Here is a 17416-nt window from a genome sequence, read left to right on the forward strand (position 1 = left end):
GGCCAAAACATTCAGCCCCTTTTCACTAATATGACTAAGTCTTTGGTGCCACAAATATGCTTCCATGTCGATAGCATTCACAACATCCCTAGCAACCAAAGTTTTTGTCCAATACAATTTTGAATGCTTTCCCCCTATAGCCACAACCAAGTTACCTTTTTTGAGTTTTCACTTTCCAGAATCAAAGTGATTATCATAACCACAATCATCTAGCATATGCACAGAGATCAAATTAAAGCGGACATCTGAAGCATATTTGACACCTCTAAGAAACAATTGCATTCCCATGCTGGTTTTCAAGCAAACATCACCAACACCAATTACCTTAAATACACCATCATTAACTATCTTCAATACTCTAAAATCACCAGAAGTATAAGATGTGAAGAAATTCTTCCTTGGTGTAACATGCAATGTAGCGCCACTATCAACCATCAACATGCTCTCGTCTGATACAAGATTAACAGACTCATGATCACGGAGAATAACATGATCATCACTAGTAGCAGTAGTATCACGATCTACATGGACTCTTTGTTTAGACTTTCCCTTATTTCCTTTGTTATCTCTTTTCAACTAATAACAATACTTCTGTACGTGTCATGTTTTATGACAATAATGACACTCCAGATTCTTGTATCGCAGATTGGACTTGCTTCTTCTATTTTCTCTACCACCCTTCGGTTCCTTTTTATGACTTCTCTCCTTATTTTCAGTGATAAATACCTCGGGTTGAGATGAAGAATTGTGTGCCTTCCTTCTCATCTCCTTATTAAGAATACCACCCTTAGTCGTTTCTAAAGAAACAAAACCTCTTGGAGCAGTACTTGTGATAGAAACCTAAAACGTCTCCTAAGACTCTTGTAAAGATAACAATAGAAATATTCCCAAAAGTTCATCATCAAATTTGATACTCATTCCTGACATCTGATCAATGAGCCCTTAAAATTCACTCAAGTGATCTGAAATAGAAGTCCCCTCCTTATACTTCAAACTTATGAAGCTATTCAACAAGAATAATTTATTATTCTCTGATTTAGAGGCATACAAGGACTTTATCTTCTCCCACAAAGTTTTTGCTTGTGTCTCATTAGCAATTTGATTATAAACATTATCTTCTACATATTGTTGAATAAAACCACATACCTATTGATGTTCAAACTCTCATTCTTCATCAGACACAGAATTCGGCTTTATGGAACTAAAAACTAGTAAATGTAATTTCTTCATAAATAATAAGTCTTTCATCTTTCCATTCCATAAATGGTAATTAAAATAATTCAACAATATCATCTTCATCTTTGTATTTGACTCCATGATTTAAACAAGTAAAATAGCCTTTAACCAAGAGCTCTGATGCCACTTTGATGGAAAATTTAGATACAATAACAGACAAATACGCAACAGATATAAAATTTTTCAGACTTATAGGAACCTTAAGGATCAACAACAAATATAAGACGTCAAATCGAACAAATAAAGGCACAAAAGAACACTGATATTTTTAACGTGGAAATCCCTCAATATGAGAGTAAAAACCATGAGTCGTCCAAACCAAAGAAATAACTCCACTATAATTAATTAAGGATACAAGAGAGTCTTAAAATGATTCATAAACTAGTGCTAACAACCGCAAATCACAAAGCAAATTAGTTTACAAATAAGAATCAAAAAGCTGAAAAATTTCTCAAATTTGCAGCCTCAGTGCGAAGCAGATAACTCTCATTTTAGACGTTGATTTGAAATTCTGAATGGTCAAAAGTTACATATATGTGTTACGAACATGTCCTTCAAATTTGAGCTTGATCCGACGGTTAACGAATCAGGGGTCGTTGATTTAGTGAACCTTGTTGCAGAAAAATGAGAATGAATTTCTCTCATTATTTCTCTATTTTGAATTCTTATTTTCTCTCTATCTTTCAACCCTAAATTAATTATCTCCATTTAAATAAGTGAAACAAATTAATTAATCATATTTGAACATTTCTCTAACATAAAAAGGAATTCAAACCCAACAATTTGATTATCTTGCATTTAAATATAAGTTCAACGTGCACGTATAAGTTAAATAAGCACTCCATGATCTCATATATCCTAACTTTGAAGTATCCTAAAATATAATATTGGTTAAAAAATATTGTTGAAGATATTGGATTGCAAGAAAGGGTGAATTTACACATCAATTGAAATACCTGTTGTCTCATTTCTATTCTCTGATGCTTTTATTCTTCTCAGTTTTTTTATTATTTAATATTATATCATTTTGTTTATTTTATTTTACTTATTTTTGCTAATTTCTAATTTTCTTTGTATGCGTAAAGTTTCAAGCATTACAAAATATTTATTTGATAAAGATTTTGTTAAAGAAGTTGTGAGTTATGGGACTGGGCGGGTCAGAAGTTGAATTTTTGTTGTTTTTGTTATTCTTACATTTTTTATCATGCAATATTATAATATTTTAGTTAAATAACACTAATAGATATTAATCTTTCAATCTCAAATATAATCAAAAGTTGATAAAAAAAGTTGATAATTTGATCAACTTTTACACATTAATTTTAATAAAAAAATTAATATATTTGATCAATCTTTACCTATTAATTTATTTTAATTATATTTAAATATCATAAAATAAATCGGGAATAGAGAGTACAGTATAAATTGTTTTTTAAACTATAATAATTCAATATGAAATTTGTAAAACAAATTCAAAATATAATAAATATAAATATAAATCTACAGATAAAACCGTAGAAGTGAGGGTTTGGCGCGAATTCTTCTATGTCAACAACGGCCATGGCCACCACTCCACCACGCAGCGTTCATTCATTGCATCGTCGATCGATCGGTTTCTTCATTCATCCCTTTCGCTGTACTCTCTATTCCGAGATCGCATTGCAATGAAGAAAATCGGAGTTTCGCGAATCAACCCTAACGATCCATCTTATATTCGTCAGAAGAAGGCTAAGTTTATTGCTAACGAAAAACAAAACCCTAGAACAAATTCCAGATCGGAACCAGATCATTCTCGCAATCAATCTGAGAAAGAACATGTTACAACATGTAAGCTTATAATCTAATGCATTGATTGCGAATTATTTCATGATATTTGTTAGAATCTCATTAGCACCGACGGTAAATTTAATCATTTTTTCAAATTATTATGGTTGTCTATGTATCAGTCGTGTTTTTGGTGTCCGTGCTTGGTAGGATAGAATTAGAGTTAAATAGTAATCTGAATTTTGTATTGTTTATTTTAAGCATTTGATGTGTGATTTGGAATTCAGGTGATCCCAAAACTTCTGAGTATGCTTTCTTTAAGAAATTGAAGAAGGATGCAAGTCTCAAATTTTCATCTGGTCCAGTCAAAAAGGACGATTCGTCGTTATCTTCTAAGAAGTCTGAATCTGGTGAATGTTCCAAAGGTCGGTTTAACTTGAATTTGTATTTGTTTGGATAACCAAATTAGTTAAGTGGTTTTCATATAAGTGTTTATGAATAAGCAATTTCTATAGAAAAAGATAAAATGAAGTTAATTTGTTTTCTTACAAGCTATAAGTTGTTTTCATAAGCTATCGTGGAGAGAGCTTATGAAAATAGGCTATGGGCATGTCATAAGCTGTTTTCATAAGTTTTGTCATAGAGTCTCACAAGTCTTATTCCAGTAGAAAAGCTTAAATAAATCAATTCAAACAAGACCCAAACTCTTGGTTTATTAATGTCATTAGCTACTTCCTTTATCGGAACGTTTGTTACATTTTAATCTGTCACTTAATGATAACTTGATAAGCTGAGATTTAGTTTGATACATGCTTGGATTTCAAGATGATAGCAAGGACTAACTAAAATAAGGAACACAAGTTATGGATGTATAGAAACCATCACTTAAAAGGAATATCTTTTATGTTATGCAGAGAGGACTGACGATGTTAGGGTTGGCACTATGGGTTGCAACTCTTCAAACATCGAGAAGAACTTGTCAACATTTAAGATGGATTCATTTCTTTCACCTTCTGTTGGAGCTTGGAATAAGTCAGGTGTGTATTAGAAGAGGATTTTATACTACATTAGCCACAATACAAATTATTATTGCTAAGTTTCACAATACAAATACATAGGAAGTCTGATGCTCATATAATGTCCCTCTATGAATTTGTTTCTTTCTTAAATTATCAGTCTACTCTTATTTACTATTTATTCACAATCTTTTTAGTTTGCATTGGTAGAATTTTTCTATTTTCTAATTAGCACATGCTTATGTCACGAGTTAAAATGCAAAGCTTTCCATGTTTCAGTCGAATCAGGAGGAATTTAGTCACGTGCTCTAAAAGAAGTTGGGATATTGGGATATTGAAAACTGTTTCCCTCCTTTCAGTGTTCAGTTTCCTGCTAAACAATAGTCCAGTACCAAAAAATCTTTCTTTTTTCCTCTTGGTGTATGCAGACATGTACTCTATGAGCAGCAAGCTGAAGACCTCTCAAGGTTTTGGTGACACCAACAAACCCCAGAGATTTTCAAATGAAGGTTTGATTGCTTCTGTGCTAGGGGATTTTAGGGGAAAATAATGTGTAGAACTGTTTGAACATATATAGTTTATGTTACTGGGTCTTCAGTGTCAATCTTTGACTGGGTTTCACTCATTTGTTAATTTATCTTCGCGTGTTAAATTCATAGTCTTAGGGAAAATGTGTATTATGCAACTAAAGGTGTTCCAATAGCTTGTGTGAGACAATTTTCTGTGGTACTTCAGGAAACCAGAATGAGGATGGAGATGTCTTTTCTAGAAAGAGACAGAAACTACGACAGTGTGTTGAAGATACCTTATTTCTTGATAGAGAGAAACAATGTTCAAAAGGGTTAGACTAGTTTTTCATTGATGTTGAATATTTTTATCCTTGCCATTTTGAATAAAATTGGGATTTTTCAGGCTTGATATTGTCTCCATGCTTCTTAGTCGGCTGTTTCCAATGAGCACTGACTGCACTGTGAAAAATGTATGTACGTTACTTTAGAAGCCCTTTGTGATGCTATAAATCCTTCAAATAACTTTCCTTCCTTGACAAAAGCGATCTTCTGTTCAGAAATACAAGGAAGCAAATCCAGGAAAAATAGAGAGTGCTACCAGATTCGATTTACTTGATTCTCAAGAGTCGGACCTGGATGTTCAATTTAAGGAGCACTATCTGGTACCAAAGAGGAAATTTCTTGAACTTGACTCAGGCTCATACTTCAATGATCAGTCATTGTCTCCCATGTTTCTTGAATCGGGTGAGAGAATTACTCCACATACTGAGTTTCTAACATATCACTCTGAGAACTTTCAACCTCGATACAGTATAACCGCACCTAAGTGCAATCGGAGTGGAAGTCCAAGTTTCAGTGCCTCTGTCAGTGATAACATTACTCTTGGGCCTCTGTTTAATGAAGTAGAAAATGCTACCAAATACAGTTTGCTTGATTCTCGAGAGTTTGATTTCCAGTGTACAGATACTCATCAGATACCTAAGAGGAAACTCCTTGAACTTGAATCAAGCTCATGCATCAGTGATCATTTGTTGTCTCCTATGTTCCTCCGGTCAGTTGAGTCGGTTACTCCTCTCACTGAATTTCCAATCTATCCTCGCAAGTTTCGACCTATGTTCAGAACAGAAGCTGAAAGTGAATTTGGTGGAACTCCAAGTTACCTAGTCAAGAATGAGTTGATTACTCCTCACACTGAATTTCCAATCTGTCCTCACAAGTTTCAACCTATGTTCAGAATAGAAGCTGAAAGTGAATTTGGTGGAACTTCTAGTTACCTAGACAAGAATGATGTAACTAGTGGATTTCTGTATTATGAGCCAAATCATGAAACCTTTTCATTGGATCATTTCAAAGAGCTGGGGAAACTTGAGAGAGAACCAATACCTCTTCTTATGGGAAAAGATTTTAACTGTGAAAAAGATGAAATAAAGTTACCTATCAGTTGTAAGTATGGAAAACCATATATGGCCCCTGCATTATCAATTCTAGACCATGGTGAAGAGCAGATATCAAATGATGCATTAAGTGACTACCACTTTAGCCCCTCATCCTTATTACTCGATAAACCATCAGACTTCAATTCTGTATTTGATTCAGGTTTATTGAGTTATCAAAAATCCCAGTTTGGAAAACATGTTTACGAAGATGACGATGGAGAAATGGACACAAATTTTAACCATGCATCATTGTCCTTGTCACACAACAAACACTACTTTAAATTGTCAGAGAAGTACAAGAGTGACATTTCGAATGTTCAAGACAGCATATACCTTCCACCTTTCCATAATTTTTCTGATACAGAAGCCTGGCTTTCGTCGTCACCTAGATGCTTATCCTTGACCAGTTCCCAATCAAATTACCGAAGTTCAATTACTAGAAATTTACAGCTACCCGAAAGAGAAAACATCTCTTCACTTTTTCATATTGATGATCGTTACGAACCCAAAATCAACCGTGGAGGTGGAGATCACGGGGAGGTTCTATATCATTTTAGTGAAGCCTTTGTTGAAATATATAACTCTTCGTTTCTTCATATGTCATTGCAAAGAGACAATCGATGCGCGTTTTCTCTGGACGACCGTGACTATATCAATGACGGAGTCCAAAGGCATAAGATGCTCCTCTAGAATCCGACATTCTCTGAGCTGTTCAATCACATGTTTCTGGTTAATTTTGGATTACTATGCCATTAGTGTGCCTTTTCTGAGAATATTGTTTTTAGAATATGATCTTTTGGTAATCAAGATCATTAACAAGACTCTGTCTACAAGTCAAATTGAAAAAATAATGGTTGCACAAATATCTATATTTTATGATCATGTATAATTCTCTCATATCTAACAAACTTTACCGTGACTCACTAGAAAAAACTATTTTTGGCATTATCTCGTGAATGAATAATGCTATAACATGAAAGTTTGCGTTAAGTAAACCACAAACTTTAACTTAAAATTATCTCCAACTTTTTTCTATGGGATCTTTTGGAGTGATCTTCATGCTACTCAAGGTTTGAATTTGGTTACACTCTTAACTACTCTATGTGGGGTATGTTGCATTTACACATGATTAAGTAATTAAAGAAGATTATTATAACTGCTTAAGTGAGATTTAGATTTTCTGTTAAGTTCTATTTAAAGGGTCACTTTCAATTGCATGTGCAACTTGTACGTCACTCATAAATTAGAAAACGATACATGACCCATTTAATATTTTATTTCCCTGGATTAAAGGCTACCCTATGCCTATGATACAATACAAATCTTTTGTATTCACTCGTCAATAAATCCCAAATTTTTGTGTAGCTTGTCACATTAAAGATAGCTCAGACAAATAATTATTGAAAAGTCAAGCTAACAAAATGAGGAAAGTTTGTTGGGCCTCAACTAATTTTACTTCTTTTCTCTGTTTACTTGTTTATATACCTTTCTTGTTATCTTTACTCATTTTAAGGGATCTGCTTTAAAAGTATCTCTTTTTCTTATGACACTATCTATTTGGTAATCATTCATATTCATCTTTGATTTGAGATAGACAAAATGTCACAAGTTCCCCTACTATTTAAGTCAAGTAACTCATTTTGTCAATATATTCCAAAACTGTAATATGATTTCATTCATTTTCTTTATTCTATATATCATGACTTACTCAACATTTATATTATCTTTTCTTTTCTTACCAATACTATTTGATCATGGTTAGGTGACTGGATTTTTTTATTATATTATTTGCCTATAAAATTGTAATACTTTCTTTTTTATTTGTTTCAGAGCCTAATTCTGCTATCAAATATCACAATTGAGCATGTAACTAAAATTCCATAAAAAAAATAGTAGGGAAAAAGATCTAAATCAATGGTAGTTATATGAATACTTTTTACAAAGAGAGTAACAAAGGAAGAGAGAGAGAGACAGAGACAGACAGAGGAAGAGGAAGGACAACAAGCTCCTACATCTCTTTCTCTCTCTTTAGCTGATCTGTATCTGTGTCTCATAAGTAGCATTATGCTACCAAGTTGGAGGTTTCTGAATTGTCTTTAGTTTTTTGTTTATTTCCAAGTTGTCTCTAATAGTTGTCTATGTGATTTCTCTAGTTAAGATATTCCTATGCTGTTATATTATATTCTCATAATCATATATTACTAAATTGTAGTACCTTATTTCCATGCAGCTTCTTCACTTTCAAAAACACTGTCATCAAGATAGAAAGTTAATGGAGAACCTGTCATCAAGATGTGCATAGAATAGACCAAGAAATGTCCAAAGAAAAAAACTCCAAGCACAATCCATCAAATCTAGTTGCCAAATTAATGGGGCTTGAAACCCTTCCAAAGGGAGAGCCTAATTTATCGAAAGATTATTCTCAAGATATTTATGGTCATCTAGGGTGGCCATTGAAACATCGAAAGGTGGAAGATAGGTTTATGATGTGTAATAAGGAAGTTCATCATTCAAGCGCGGAACAGATTGGTTACAGAGATGGATATGAAACATGGCTGCAATCGCATAGAGGAAGGTGGAGGGAAGATTTTGATGAGGGAAAAATGGCTCTTGTTCATCAGAAATTCATCGAGGCGAAGAATATGTCGACACACGAGGCGCTGCGCCAGTCCAAGCAATTTGAAGATGCATTGGATATTTTAAGCTCAAACAATGATCTCTTGGTCAGGTTTTTGGATTCGCAAAAGCTTTATCAACTTCCCTCTACTCCATCTGACGATGCAAATCGCATTACCCTTATCAAACCTTTGAAGATGTTTGGAAATGACAAATCTTGTGGAAAGAGTAAGAAGAATGATAGATTGATTAAGAAACCAGCAAATTCTGATCAAACAAATGTAAGGGAGAATATTAATCGTGGATACTCTCAGGATTCTACTCGAATAGTGGTATTGAAGCCTAGTCCTGGAAGGACTCATATGGTTTCTCCGAGAACTCAATCACCTCAAAGTTTCTATCAGGGAAATGGAAATGATGAAGTACTCGAGTCCATAAAAGTGTCGAAAGAGATGACATTGCAAATGCATCCAAATGATAAAACTTTACATTCTTCAGTATTTTCCAGTGGCTATTCAAGTGATGAGAGCTTTGACAAATCTTATCATGATTTGGAAGCTATGTCGCCAATGCCAAGACATTCATGGGATTGCATCATCAATGTATGTGGAAGTCCTTATTCTACACAATCCTTGGGTCGTGCAACGTGTTCTCCCGAGTCATTGGTGTGCATAGAGGCAAAGAAACGGCTTTCCGAAAGATGGAACGTTATAACATCTGTTGAAAAAGGTCATCAAGAACATAGCTGTGTGACAGGAAACTCTACTCTCGGTGAAATGCTTTCTCTTTCCCTCGTAAAAAAATCAGTAACATCTGAGGTTGAAAGTGCGAATAAACACCAAGAAGAACCAAGCAAATCTGTTTCTTGCAGTCAATCTTTCAATGAAGAAATGAGCATAGATGATTCTCCTCAAAATGTTTCTCTGTCAAATTCTGTTCCTGCATCTTCTACTGTCTATGAACCTGACCTCAGCGTTGACGCTGACAAAGAACATGGCTCCAAGGTGGTGGCAAAGTCAAAGCGTAAGAGATCATCATTTAAAGGGAAGGTTGCAAGTTTCTTGTTTTCAATGAGTAAAAAATCAACCAAGAAAAAATCTAGCACATCTCAACCAAAAGACGAATTCGAATCGGCTGTCACCGAAACATCGATACCGCAAGCAAATTCACCTGGAGTCCTCGGAGATAATGTGTCTCAAAGCTTTAATGTTGGTGAATTTGAAGAATCTCTTGCAGCTAAATGTGAATCATTAGGCAAAACTTCAACAGATTCAGTCTCTAGTGAACAAGAAGACATGATTACACTAGAGGTAATAGCTAGCTTGCTACAATTGTTTTGCAAATTTCAACATATTATTCATTTAGTTCATTATGCAATATTTTTTTTGTAGTGATTACTATTTAGGATCTATTTGAAATTTAGCCTTTATTTAGGATCTATTTGAAATTTAGCCTTTATTTAGGATCTTTTAGCAAATTGTTGTTTCACCTTGACTTGTTGGATAGCATCAACAGACAGTCCTTAATTGTGAAATCCGAAGTTTCCTATCTCTGTCTCTTCTCTTCCTAACTACTAGAATTACTATACCTCTCAATGTGTGTTGGAATAGTGAAGCAAATGAATCTTGTTTCAATAAACATTCTTTATGTACCTCAATATAATTAATAGAAGTAACTTTTCTTGGTCACCACATATGCCTATAGGCTAGGGAACTACCTCTTGAATATTTGTTTTTGGTGTAAAAGATATCATTGAAATATAAATTAATTGAAAGGTTTTTTAGGAGTGATATAATTAAATAGAGTGAAATTAATTAACTTTTACTTATATTTTTAACCATCAAATTCCTAAACAATTTGTGCTGTCTTAATACACACTTTCTGAAACATTAAGGTTACTTTAGTAGTTTATCATAGAAACATAGAGAAATGAAATCTTTGATTTGTTTGTTTTCACAGCCTGGATCAAGTGAGTCAAAGCTTGTGGTGCTAGAGGTTTCAACTGATAAACAGGATCAGCCTAGTTCAATCTCAGTGTTAGAATCTACATTTGAAGATTACAATACAGCTCATGAGTCCTTGCAATGCATGAAAAGTGCTCACATGGGTAATGCTTAGACCTTACCTCTGTCTTTATTTGCTACTGTTTATAAATAAAAAACTATCTATACCGTCAATCAATCACAATCGTCAGATCATTATAATGTATGATTTTATCCTATCTTTTTGTAAAATCACGTATGTGATTAGTTGTGATTGACGATGTATATTATTATTATTATGATCATCTGAATGTCACTTATTCTATATGTCTAGAATCTCCGGAGCCTCTGAAGTCCAATTTGATTGACAAATCACCACCTATAGAATCAGTAGCTAGGACCCTATCATGGGATGATGATTCTTGTGGAGAGTTAACAAGTCATTATTATAATCCATTGAAACCTCTAAGAACTTCTTCCTTAGAGACCAAGTTAGAGGAACATGAATGGCTTCTCTTGGTCCAAAAGCTATTATCAGTATCTGGACTTGATGATGATGATGATCAAGAACAACAACAGTATGAGTCATTTCACACAAGATTTCACTCCCTTGAAAGCCCATTGGACCCATCATTGAGGGACACATATGCCAACATAAATGACAACAAGGACAATACTCAGCCTCTTAATGAGGCTAAGAGAAGGAAAATGAGATCAAATAAAAAACTTATATTTGATTGTGTTAATGATGCATTATTGGAAGTTGTTAGTTGTGATGATGGGTCAGAGAATTACTTCAAGATGTACTGTGGGACCAACAGAAGGACCTTCCAGTTACAAGAGGGTTCATGTTTGATGGACCACATTGTGGCCTATATGAAGGAATTAATAGCAAATGGGATGAGGTTTGTTTGGGGTGGGGACAGTCACAGCCTGGTTGTAGAAAATGTTGTTAGGAAAGAGGTTGTGCATGTTGGGTTGGTCGAGGTAATGAGAATGGAGATTGAAGCTTTGGGAAGGGAAATAGAAGAAACTATCATAGAAGAACTTGTGGAGAATGTTGTGCTTGATATTACAAGCAGATGAGTTTTTTTTTCACAACACTTTGTACTTAATAGTGAATCGCGAATAACAGTGATTTGTTTCAATTCTGCTATGCGATAGCGATACAGCTATAGTGCAGCTATTTGACAACACTGGTTTTATGCTTGTAATTTCAAATAACTAAATAAATATTGATGTAATGTAACTCTATTATTGTTGCATTTGTTATGTATCTACATGGCCCTATTCACCTAATTTATTAAGTGCTACTAAAGCAACTTGTACTCTCTTGATATTAATGAGTTACAGATAAATAATTAGCTATGCAAAGCTAATGTACATTGGTACAGCAACAGAGAAAAATTGTTTCCTCCATTTACAATGAGACCACAATATATAATTCACTGTCACAAAAGTCACAGTATGTATTAGTACTATGGTAATTTAGCCATAACATAAATCATCAGTATAATTAATATGGTGGTTCCACCATAAATGTTATCCTCTTAAACCATGATTCATGATCATGATGATTGGAATGATGGTAGCTACTAGGTAAACTAAGCAATGATTCATACTAAACCACAAAATACATCATTTTTGGTAGAGAAGATTAAGTTTCCCTGCTCTATATATCTATTCATGCAAACCTTTTTGGGATGGAAGATAACTAGTTGAAGTAGTTTACTCAGTATTAAATGGGTAGTCTTTTTTTTTCAGCTAGAATTCATCAGAATGAGATTGTCCAACCAAAACACACATGGGTGTCTGTCAAGAAATGAAAAGCTTGTGGTCCAAGAAATGAAACACATTGATACTGCTACAAATTTCTTCTATCTCTTGTCATATATCTAGGAAGAGTACTTTAGGGACTATCCAAAAAGATTATTTGAAAGAATGTTAGGAAGTTGAAAACTAGTTCTAACATAAATAGCAATTTCTAGTGCGCAAATCTTATTCGAAAGAATGTTAGGAACTTGAAAACTAATTCTAATATAAATAGCAATTTACTAATCTGTATGTCTTAGATCAACGGTCAAAAACTGACATTATTAGATTGTGTTAGTTTTTAATAGTTATTATTACTTTGTCTATAGATAAAAAAAATAGGTTTATTTCTATCTATCTCCTATTTATTATCTTCTACACTTTATATACACTATATTTAATATCAATTTTTTTATGTATAAACATCATTTCTCTTTCATAAAAGATGTTACTACAGTTTTTTCTCTTACAACTGCATAACTTGAGGAACATGGGAGAGAAAAGGATAAGTAATGAGAACCTTACACACATAGTAACTCTTTGCAGGCTGAAGTAGCTGTAGTAAAAAGGGACAAATGTTTTTCCCAGAGGAAAAAAGTATGAGAATATTCTTCAACGGCAATTTGGCAGGAAATTTCTAACTACACTAGAAGCCAAAGTTATGGATTAACTTAAAGATTGGAGAACAAACAATAGCATTGTGGATAGTTTTCCACAAGAAGTCAAGATCTGTTACTTCAGTTCAGTCCATCCTTGAGATCCTAAATTGCAGGTGAATCTCAGTTTCTCACATATTTAACATCATACTGTATTATTGTACGGAGAGACATAAATTATCATTTCTCATTAAACAAAAAAAAAAAGAGAAGCTTTTGCATGTGCTTAAACTGTGATTTATTCATTTTTTAAATAAATAAATAAAAGGGCTTGACCCTGATCTAATGGTTGGTGTCATAGACTGACATACTATAATAAATTTCATTTGGGTTGCTACAAGTTTGCAGTAATATTAAATTTCTTAATACAAAATAATATTAATCTACTATATATTACTTTAGCCCCAAGGATCCACCTTTAAACTTTTAAGACAAATATCATGCACAAAGCAAGTGCTGACAACAGCAGATATTTTTACAATCCAGAAACATTTAAAAGTATTTGAATTCTCTCCAAGTTTTGCTATCCACACTGCAACATTCAACACACCAATCAAGCTTTACCAAACTCTGTCTAGCACTGAGATTTTTCTTGAGAGAAAAACAAAATTGAAGGCTGGCAAATGTAAGAACTAACATTTAGTATCCTCGGCTTTATTATATACAGTAACACACAAAAGCTCAAACCACAAACCAAAGGAAGGAGAGGTGTGTTTTTGGAGTAAATGAAAAAAGAAACATTTAAACAAAAGATATACATATGTACTAAGACATCGACACCTCACTGAATTGCTTGACCACTAGTAGCATCCATTGCCTAGAACTCACGCTTCATAGCTGTTCTTGTCGCCATTGTTCAATCCATACTGCATACATGAAATGATAATACCGACGTTACTAATGTTAAATAACACCAATGCAACCGGGCAGATTCCGTAACCTACTGACAGAAATAGTAGTATATAAAAACGTCCACTGATCTGTGCAAAAGATTTGTGTATCCGCTCTGTTATGAATCATATTAGAATAGTTGATATTCAAAGATATCAAAATAACTTGAAAGTTTTGGTAGTTTATAGTTGATATGAAAAGCTCAGCCTCCCTTTTGACAAACTCTGGACGAAATTACGTCTTATTTTCCTATCATTAAAAGGCATAAACTTCATCAATGATTATCCACAAAACTAACAATTTAGACCTAGTATACCTTCTCTCTCATCCGTGAGCTCCAAACATCAGAGTGGTTTCCCGCAGATGTTTGGCCAGACTGAGGATTTAGTAGAGGCTCCCTACTTCTACCCCTAACATCATATTCCTCCTCCTCATCAAAATCTTCTCTTCGAGTAGAAACTGAGGCTCGCAAAATTAATGCTACCAGTAGAGATAATGCCTGAGGTTGAAATAATAAAATCGTAATTATAGCAAGGGATGAAAAAGAAACCCAGATAATGCTTAACATTCATGCCGTGCAATTATTATATGATTCTTTAGGCTGTTAATTAAAACCATTGTCATGATAATAGAAGCAATATGCTGGAAATTTAAGACAATAAGTCATAGCAATCTCGTGGTGTCCTTGTAACTTGTAACAAGTAACAACACACACAGAAATGAATATACCTGAACTACAAGAACAGCAATGCCAACCCATCTACATATATCTTGATTATCTTTAATGAAAGATCGAAGGCTCTCAAGTTGACCAGTTGGCTCAAACGGAAGATCCTATAAAGGCAATAATCAACGTACAATAGTCATTAGAAAAAGGCATAGATGGTAACTAATGCAACCATGTTTATCAAGAGAGTATGGGGTGATGAATTTACGAACCTCTTGCCATTGATGATCAATTGCAATAAATCCCACTAAAGCAGCCTCAAGTAGAACAAGTATGGTGATGAGTAGAGTGTACTAGCATTTCCAAAAGGTCAAGGAATGAAAAGGAAAATTGGAAAAAAATAATAATAATCAGAAGTGAAGCAGGGTTTACTTTCCAAGTATACAACAACACAATAGTTTTCCCAACATTAATAGATTGACAAAACTAAGATATGAAAATAAATATTATTCCGCTTTAAGTAGGATACAAAACACAAGCAGCAGCCATTAATAATCTCAGCTGCAACGCAACCAAAGAAAGCAATGCAGCACACCAATATTCCCACACCCATGAAAGCATAGATGAACCTATCATCATCAAGTGAAAAATATGGTTAGCATAGAACAAAATTTAAACATCAAATAAATAACCCTAAAAAACAAATTCACAAAGAAGCAATGCAGATTAATTCATAATTCATATTGACACCCCCATTTCAGGAGAGATACTCAATGTAGTCAAGCACAAAATCTTAAGTAGGATTGGTCGGCTTGTGAAAAATCGTAAAACTCAGATACTTAGCACGGCAAGTACCATCCTACCGAAGGGAGAAATGGTAATTTTATATGTATATATACACACATACAAAAACACATAAAAATCACGATACAGGCCCAAAAAAAAACCCCGGAATTTTTTTTTTACGATCTTGACCATGTCGGCGACGAAAATGATCTTTCTCTGATCGTAGCGCTCTCAGGCATCCTTAGCACTTAAGATCTTACAATCTTACAATCCAGCATTCGTAAGAACACTTTTTTCTTACGATCTTGCTTCAGAAAGTTCGATCTTGACCATGCCGGCAACGAAAACGATCTCTCTCTAATCGTAGCACTCTCAGGCATCCTTAGCACTAAAGATCTTACAATCTTACGATCCAGCACTCAATCTGACTACACTTGAGATACTACAACCTAATTATAATTAAATTGGTAAACCAAAATATTCTATGTGTGCAACTGCAAAGACTAACTCGTCGAGCTACAAGCACCAAACACGAAACCCTAAACCACTTGCTTGAAGGATCCAAGCACCTTCCACTCAAATCAACCCATGTTGGTAAATTGGTAACAATTTAACTATAACCTTCATAATCTCCCAATTCACAAAAGATAATTAAAGCAAAAATTAAAAAATAGAAACACAAAAATTGAATTTCATTTGAGAATTACTCCTCCTAGGCCCTAGCATGAAAGTAGTTGATTGATAGTAGTAAAAAATAATACTTTAATAAAGCATTTATTACACCTGATAATACCCAAATCATGAAAACAAAAATCATTTCATTTATCACTACTATCATCACAATCACAACAACCACTCAGAATAATAATAACAACAATAACAAATCTCTAAAAACAAAAAATTTAATGAAAATTTAGAATAGAAAGAAAAACTGACCAAGGAGCAGGAAGGTTGATATCAGAAACGAAATGAGGCGAAAAGGAACGAGAAAGGGAAAATGAAAATTGGGGGAATGGTGGTTGAGGAGAGTAATGACCCCATTGATTGAGCATCCATATGGAATAGAGAAGAATCGAAACACCAACAAATGCTTGAAGGAAATTCAGAAATTTGAGAACGAAAGCTAACGAAAAATGGCAACAATTGGATCGCATGTTACTATGTTAGGGTTCTTGCTCTTAGCTTTTTGTTTTCCCCCAATTTCGATTTAGAAACAAAAAATTTCAGATCTCAGAAATCACTCTTCTATATTACCCAAATTGTTTTTCCGTTTGCTTTTTTATTTAACTTTTTTTTTCTTTTTCACGATGTGCGTTTATTTAACTTTTTTATAAAGAAGTTTTTTTTTCCGTTTTTAAAAATTGAAAGAAATTTTAGGAAAAAATAATAAATAAAAAGTGCAAAAGAATTTATAGAGAACGCGTTAAAGTTGAGACAATTACGATACAAAAAAGGAACTTGCGGCATGAACAACCATCATTTGAGTTTGCTTCCGATTTAAGGGATTTAGAAAATGTGGTTTTCGTTTTTGCTACAACAAAGTGATAAACTATTCCAAATAATAATTGTTTTATTTTATTTTTTATTTTTTTAATGCATATCAAATTTAATTTGATAAAATATTTTGAAAAACATCACTATTTTGAATCAATGTTTGGTTTTCCTATTAAGGCGAATCAAAGTGTTCTGAAATTGAATAATGTATCAAATATAATAAGATATTTGATCTCAAGCAAAATTTAATCTATAAAAAGTAAACAAGTGACAAGAAGAGGAAATAAAGACAAGTACATACATGTAGTTTGTTTAAATAGTTTGATTATATTAATTTATTTTGAAGGAGATAGTAACTCTAATCCACAATATTTCAAAAATTGTTATAATATATTTTAAGAAGAGTTAAAAAAAAATAGCATTTCAATTTCATAAGACTAACTTATATTTTTTATTCAAGTGTTTGTCAATCTCTCATTCACACAATATATGAATCACACAAATTTAATGTGTTTAGAAGTATTTTTCAATCTTATTAGATATCCCAAAAA

General features: G+C 33.4%; 3 protein-coding genes across 10 annotated transcripts; 2 read left to right on the forward strand and 1 right to left on the reverse strand.

Moving 5' to 3' along the window:
- The first annotated feature begins 2730 nt into the window (after positions 1-2730).
- LOC127093205 (uncharacterized) lies at positions 2731-6858 on the forward strand. Its single transcript, XM_051032109.1, has 7 exons — positions 2731-3063; positions 3288-3425; positions 3915-4037; positions 4445-4525; positions 4752-4857; positions 4929-4995; positions 5083-6858. The coding sequence occupies exons 1-7, from the start codon at positions 2901-2903 to the stop codon at positions 6649-6651; spliced, it is 2247 nt and encodes a 748-aa protein (XP_050888066.1). The 5' UTR covers positions 2731-2900; the 3' UTR covers positions 6652-6858.
- A 442-nt stretch (positions 6859-7300) lies between these two features.
- On the forward strand, positions 7301-11858 carry LOC127093203 (uncharacterized). 6 transcript variants are annotated; one of them, XM_051032105.1, is made up of 4 exons: positions 7301-7622; positions 8192-9887; positions 10537-10684; positions 10894-11858. In XM_051032105.1, the coding sequence occupies exons 2-4, from the start codon at positions 8277-8279 to the stop codon at positions 11643-11645; spliced, it is 2511 nt and encodes an 836-aa protein (XP_050888062.1). In that variant the 5' UTR covers positions 7301-7622; positions 8192-8276; the 3' UTR covers positions 11646-11858. The 6 variants fall into 6 exon arrangements, with proteins under 6 accessions (XP_050888062.1, XP_050888063.1, XP_050888061.1 ...); XM_051032106.1 differs by having other exon boundaries at positions 7301-7591; XM_051032104.1 differs by having other exon boundaries at positions 7301-7521.
- Positions 11859-13400: 1542 nt separating this feature from the next.
- On the reverse strand, positions 13401-16762 carry LOC127093206 (tetraspanin-20). 3 transcript variants are annotated; one of them, XM_051032111.1, is made up of 7 exons: positions 16308-16762; positions 15115-15214; positions 14858-14938; positions 14648-14752; positions 14235-14417; positions 13808-13893; positions 13401-13559 (listed from the first exon to the last, which is right to left on the reverse strand). In XM_051032111.1, the coding sequence occupies exons 1-6, from the start codon at positions 16523-16525 to the stop codon at positions 13852-13854; spliced, it is 729 nt and encodes a 242-aa protein (XP_050888068.1). In that variant the 5' UTR covers positions 16526-16762; the 3' UTR covers positions 13401-13559; positions 13808-13851. The 3 variants fall into 3 exon arrangements, with proteins under 3 accessions (XP_050888068.1, XP_050888069.1, XP_050888067.1); XM_051032112.1 differs by having other exon boundaries at positions 13401-13643; XM_051032110.1 differs by lacking the exon at positions 13401-13559 and having other exon boundaries at positions 13652-13893; positions 16308-16761.
- Between the last annotated feature and the right edge of the window lie 654 nt (positions 16763-17416).

This window comes from Lathyrus oleraceus, chromosome 6, assembly GCF_024323335.1.
Source record: "Lathyrus oleraceus cultivar Zhongwan6 chromosome 6, CAAS_Psat_ZW6_1.0, whole genome shotgun sequence".
NCBI classification, from domain to species: Eukaryota; Viridiplantae; Streptophyta; class Magnoliopsida; order Fabales; family Fabaceae; genus Lathyrus; species Lathyrus oleraceus.

What these genes read in the sequence shown, in the direction of transcription:
- LOC127093203 (XM_051032105.1), top strand. Translation starts at nt 8,277, where the DNA reads ATGTCCAAAGAAAAAAACTCCAAGCACAATCCATCAAATCTAGTTGCC. An exon ending in AAGACATGATTACACTAGAG is followed by an intron (nt 9,888 to 10,536) that starts GTAATAGCTAGC and finishes TTGTTTTCACAG; the next exon opens with CCTGGATCAAGTGAGTCAAA. An exon ending in CATGAAAAGTGCTCACATGG is followed by an intron (nt 10,685 to 10,893) that starts GTAATGCTTAGA and finishes CTATATGTCTAG; the next exon opens with AATCTCCGGAGCCTCTGAAG.
- LOC127093206 (XM_051032111.1), bottom strand. Translation starts at nt 16,525, where the DNA reads ATGCGATCCAATTGTTGCCATTTTTCGTTAGCTTTCGTTCTCAAATTT. An exon ending in TTGATCATCAATGGCAAGAG is followed by an intron (nt 14,753 to 14,857) that starts GTTCGTAAATTC and finishes TTGCCTTTATAG; the next exon opens with GATCTTCCGTTTGAGCCAAC. An exon ending in TTGCTGTTCTTGTAGTTCAG is followed by an intron (nt 14,418 to 14,647) that starts GTATATTCATTT and finishes TTTCAACCTCAG; the next exon opens with GCATTATCTCTACTGGTAGC.
- LOC127093205 (XM_051032109.1), top strand. Translation starts at nt 2,901, where the DNA reads ATGAAGAAAATCGGAGTTTCGCGAATCAACCCTAACGATCCATCTTAT. An exon ending in ATCTGGTGAATGTTCCAAAG is followed by an intron (nt 3,426 to 3,914) that starts GTCGGTTTAACT and finishes TATGTTATGCAG; the next exon opens with AGAGGACTGACGATGTTAGG. An exon ending in CTGACTGCACTGTGAAAAAT is followed by an intron (nt 4,996 to 5,082) that starts GTATGTACGTTA and finishes TCTTCTGTTCAG; the next exon opens with AAATACAAGGAAGCAAATCC.